At 28.0% G+C, this 2,704-nt stretch overlaps 1 protein-coding gene across 2 annotated transcripts in view; it reads left to right on the forward strand.

Moving 5' to 3' along the window:
* LOC106684799 (nucleolysin TIAR) overlaps positions 1-2,704 on the forward strand; it is a 511,771-nt gene that overhangs the window by 466,556 nt on the left and 42,511 nt on the right. For both annotated transcript variants that reach the window (XM_014427074.3, XM_014427075.3), the window contains exon 5: positions 2,186-2,366. In XM_014427074.3, the coding sequence (XP_014282560.1) occupies positions 2,186-2,366 (181 nt within the window). The remainder of the gene's footprint in view (positions 1-2,185; positions 2,367-2,704) is intronic.

Here is a 2,704-nt window from a genome sequence, read left to right on the forward strand (position 1 = left end):
GATACAAACACATAGTTACATAAGGAAAACAAAAACATAAGTGTAAAATAAAAGGGGTATAAAATGTAAAAAAGTAAGATATAAGAAAAATTAAAGGTAGTAAATAGTAAATGTAAAGGGTAATAGTAACAAATAGATAAGAAAAATTTTTTTTTTTACTATTTTTATTGTTTTTTTACTATTTACTACCTTTAATTTTTCTTATTATATCATACTTTTTTACATTTTATACCCCTGTTATTTTACACTTATGTTTTTGTTTTCCTTATGTAACTATGTGTTTGTATATTTTTTAGCCCTGACGAAGCCCTGCAACGTGGGGCGAAACGTTGGCTCATTAAAATAGTATAATTCTACTATTTGAGTTTTTTTGACCGCACCCGGACCATATTCCTTTCATCTTTCCACACGGTCAATCAACATCTTCCAGTATGTCAAAAAATATATTGAATTGAATAATAAATAACAAATATTAAAAGAAAACAAATCTGAACAGAGACAGAAAATAGAAAATATTTAGTATGTACACGATCTACAGTATAAATAAATTCTTATTATTAATAATTACAAAATGTATCCAAGTATTCTCAACCCTCTTTATAAAAATATATAATTTATATACATTTTAAATATATAATGTTCAACGTTTCGGCCATCATCGATGCCAATCTTAATTTTGATATCCCAGCCTCACATTGAGGTATTCAAATTTCACTATCGTTAACTTATCACAACAAAGTGAAATACAAAATTTGTGAAAGGAAGAAATTATTAATTAATGCTATAGTGAGAAATAGGTTTACTTTAACTGCTTTATAATAGCCTTCAAATTTTAATATCGAAGGTTGAGTCTATGTGGATAATTATTTAATTAATAATCAAACAGTCTCGAACAAGATAAAGTACCAAATACACAGAAAATAAAATAATTAATTAAAATAAATATTCACCTCTGCTAACATTATACAATGTGTAAATATGTTATGATTTCTTTTTCGAAACTGGTAGTGTTTTTAAATTATATTATTATTGTATTTATTAAATAATATTCATTTTATATGCCCTAAGTTTCGGCCTATTTGGCCATTTTTTTTTTTTTGAGAATTTGTTCAATAACAGCTTATTTGACTTTTTGTACTTATAGAATACTGATTTATTCTATTTTACACAAATCTTCTACGGAAAATATTCAATCGATCTTTCCACTTTTCGTTTATTTAAAAATGTCCAAGATCTGGCTTCGAGTCCGCCTATGAGAGGTAATTTTATATTCTGTTCGGCTTATCAGATCGAACGCGGAAGTTATGGGGACGTTTAGGTTACAATCACCTTCTACAAACAGCTCAATAAATCTTTGAAATATTTTTTTTTTATAATAAAATTCTAAAAGTGACTTGCCTGGTTTAAATAGTGTTTGGCTTAAAAAAATAAAATAAATAAAAAGCTTGAGGCATAGTTATCAGGAATCAGGACTTTTGACTATCCTTATCTTTACTCACCTATTAGCCGTGAATTTTTTTAAAAAATAATATACCAGTGTAACATTATAATTACAAATATGTATATTTTATTATTTTTTCATCTAATTACAATCTTGTGAAATGTGTTGTTGAAAGTTGCAATTGTGTAACTTTTATCAAATCAAATTACATCGACCGCGATGTTTTAAGTTATATAAATTTGACTTAAAATTATTGTCATCTTCATCAAGCATTTTTCTGTTTAATTTTTTTTTTTTTTTTTTTTATATTTATTTACGTTATATAGAAAGCTCAAAATTGTAAATATTACAAACATGTTTTTATTTTTAATTAGTGTAGTTCTGTTACTTATAGAATCAGTCCATTAGTGTATATAATTCAAAGTATTAATTTTATCTAACATGATTCGAAACTACTCTTAAACTGTCAGTTGCATGCGCGTTATGGATTTGGAACTGAAAAATCGTACTGTGCAGTCGATCACAAGTTTGATTATAGTTTTGAGTCGTGTTGGAACAAACCTGTAATGTATGATATTGGTTCATATAAATCTCCTCATTCTCTTCAATTAGCTTGCTCCAATATTGCAACGTCTGCATGTTGTTTTCTCATCACATTTACTTTTGAACTTTCTCATCCTGTTTTGTATCTTTAAAACTAATTATATTTTTATATAATTCTAATTTTGTAATGTTTCTTTTCAGCGAACGCCAAGCCATTGACGTTCGATGAGGTATACAACCAGTCGAGCCCGACGAACTGCACAGTCTATTGTGGCGGACTCACGAACGGATTGACGGAAGAACTCATGCAGAAGACATTCGCTCCTTATGGAACTATCCAAGAAATTAGAGTCTTCAAGGACAAAGGATACGCTTTTATAAGGTCCTTAATCATCTGTATCATTTTAAAGCATGCTAGTAGCATAAGTTACTTAAAATCATCTATGTATTCTCATTATAAAAACGAAAACAGAGTTTAAAAATATGAAAAGTTCCTGAAAAAGCATCTATACCAATAAAACCAGAGTTGGTTTGGTTTTTGTCCACTATTATGTAAATGTTAATTACTCGGAAAAAATGAGCATGATAAAAAATAATTTTTTTTTCTTCCTAAAGATATTCTGTCTTTTTAATGATTGGAGAAGTTTGTCGGGGGGTGCGGTCAGCAAAGAACAACATAAATAAACAAAACCATATTTATTTATTTTATGCCGACGTTTC

Source organism: Halyomorpha halys, unplaced genomic scaffold, assembly GCF_000696795.3.
Source record: "Halyomorpha halys isolate HHAL.00 unplaced genomic scaffold, Hhal_1.1 Scaffold619.1, whole genome shotgun sequence".
In the NCBI taxonomy this organism is placed as follows: domain Eukaryota; kingdom Metazoa; phylum Arthropoda; class Insecta; order Hemiptera; family Pentatomidae; genus Halyomorpha; species Halyomorpha halys.